A 2186-nucleotide genomic window follows, 5' to 3' on the forward strand; every position below is an offset into this window, starting at 1 on the left:
CCAGAGCTAAATTCAACTGAGAACCTGCTGCTAGACTTTAAAATTGTATCTGATCAAATCTGACCAAACTTTTTCTATTTTGAAAAGCTGTTGGTGTGTCACAGAAAATTTTTGAACATTTCACTTGAGCTACATTGAAATGTGCAGTTGTTCCATAAAAAGAAAAAGTTCAAGAGATGAGGGACTGTAGATAAATTATTGCTCTTCAAAACAACAACCTAAATCTACTAATCTCAAATTTTCAATAAAACCTATTTTAGTCCTTAAAAAAAAAACGACATTTTTTTTATATTTAGCAAAAAATATTTAAAAGAGAAAACTCACAACACAACCAAATAGTTCAAAGCGATTTTCATCCATGTATTAATTTATATCCTCTTTATTCTGACACGCTCTCTTCTTCTYTGTAAGGAGATTTAAAATGTTTATGGATATATTTTTTGTAACTACTATGAAACAAAACGTAGAAAGGAGTCTAAAATACAATTCCCAGAATGCGTATTGGCACATCAACCAATAAGAATCGTGCTGCAACCAGACGTTTGGTTTTTAGCCAATAAAATACAAGAAAGCTGAGCGATTATAGGAAGACTCGCAACATATATTCTGTCCGGCAGTCTAATGAAAGCTGATACTTTTGAGCAACCTCACTGTTATTTTTACGGTGATAAAACTTCTGTCAGTCCCGTTTTTTGTCTCCGGTTGTGGCGTGCTCCTTGTTGACGTTCATGACGGTTGCTGACGGTGTTTCCTTAGCGCTCATCATGCCTGTCCGAGCAGAGTGCCACTGTCTAGCCGGTGCGGCCTGTCCATCCTCGGCCTGTCTTGTTCCCCCTGCGCCTATCAACACCCAGCAGCCCGGGGTGGCCACCTCTCTGCTCTACAGCGGCGCTCAGTATCGGGGTTATCAGAGGAGCAAAGGGAACTCGTATGATGTCGAAGTTGTTCTGCAGGTATTTTGATAAATATATGGGGGTTTTTAAATCCTAAATTTAGCTTGATTAATGTTTTTCTTTTTTTTTATTATTCTTATATTTTGAATGTTGACTAAAAATAAAATTTTGACCYCTGTCTAAAAAGTTAACATTCTGTGCACCAGACTGTCCAAARATTGTTGGCACTATTCTAGCAGCCGATGTTTTCTATTCCTATTGAATAGGAATGAGAGCATATATAACTTAATGCTTACTAGATTCTGTGTTTAAAAGGGATTCACTACCTCATGCTGTCATTTTTACGTCATGCATTTGCACTTTTTATGTCAACCCCTTGGGACATTATGTACCATAATCTGTTTGCGTTTGGACAGCATGTGACGATGGACGACTCATATTTGTGTGGATACCTGAAGATCAAAGGCCTGACTGAGGTAAGCTATGCAAACTAGGTCAGGTGTAGTAAGACTGACCTTTATKCTTCCAAAGGCTGAACACTGACTGGTTCATGCTTGCTCCAGACAGGCTGAATCTAGAGAAGGTGAGATTGGTTAAGGTGAGATATTTTCTGCCCGATACGTGTTAAGTTATGCAACATGTAGAACCACCTTTGCTCAAAGTGCTCTGTCTGTGAGAGGATCTGCAGTTTGGAACTAACTTCCTGTCAATTTAAAGTCCGTAACCAGTTTTAGTATGTTCAAAAAAAACAAACAAAACTCTGGTTATTTCAAAAACAGAACTGTGTCCATGCTTAATGTCTCACGTCTCACTGTTTTATATGCATGATGGCGTATATGTTGTCAACATTATGTTCTGCTAAATGATTACTACTTAAACTTTTACTTAGCAGCACTTGTGCCCATTTAGGGACAAGTGCTGCGAATTAGCTGTTGCTATAAGCACTATGACGCAAACATGGGACTGCTGTTCTGTTCRGTTTTTGTCGATGTGCGTCTGTCCCTATCAAATAAACTTAAATAAATAAATGAATAAAAGGTCCACAGGTCGGAAAGTAAGGTTGGTGTGTGGAAGACGAGCAGTCATGTTAATGAATAATGGTCAAATTTGAGTGTTTGTTGTATGAAAACAAATATTTCTCCTTTCTGAAGATCATTTTTCATTCACTTGAAGACCAGAAGGTTCAGCGTGTCATCTTCATGATGTCATGTTGTTGGTAATAAACATTGTCAAAGAGATGAATATATTTAAGTGCAAAATGTGCGCATAAACTTTAGAACAAAAGCAAAAGAC

General features: G+C 37.6%; 1 protein-coding gene across 1 annotated transcript in view; it reads left to right on the top strand.

Annotated features, from left to right (window-relative positions):
* Positions 1 to 454: 454 nt before the first annotated feature.
* The window catches only part of gid4 (GID complex subunit 4 homolog), a 4295-nt gene continuing 2563 nt past the window's right edge, over positions 455 to 2186 (top strand). The window contains exons 1-2 of the mRNA XM_008416929.2: positions 455 to 953; positions 1310 to 1369. Coding sequence (XP_008415151.1) covers positions 729 to 953; positions 1310 to 1369 — 285 coding nt within the window. The 5' untranslated portion in view covers positions 455 to 728. The remainder of the gene's footprint in view (positions 954 to 1309; positions 1370 to 2186) is intronic.

This window comes from Poecilia reticulata, linkage group LG8 (assembly GCF_000633615.1).
Source record: "Poecilia reticulata strain Guanapo linkage group LG8, Guppy_female_1.0+MT, whole genome shotgun sequence".
Classification (NCBI taxonomy): Eukaryota; Metazoa; Chordata; class Actinopteri; order Cyprinodontiformes; family Poeciliidae; genus Poecilia; species Poecilia reticulata.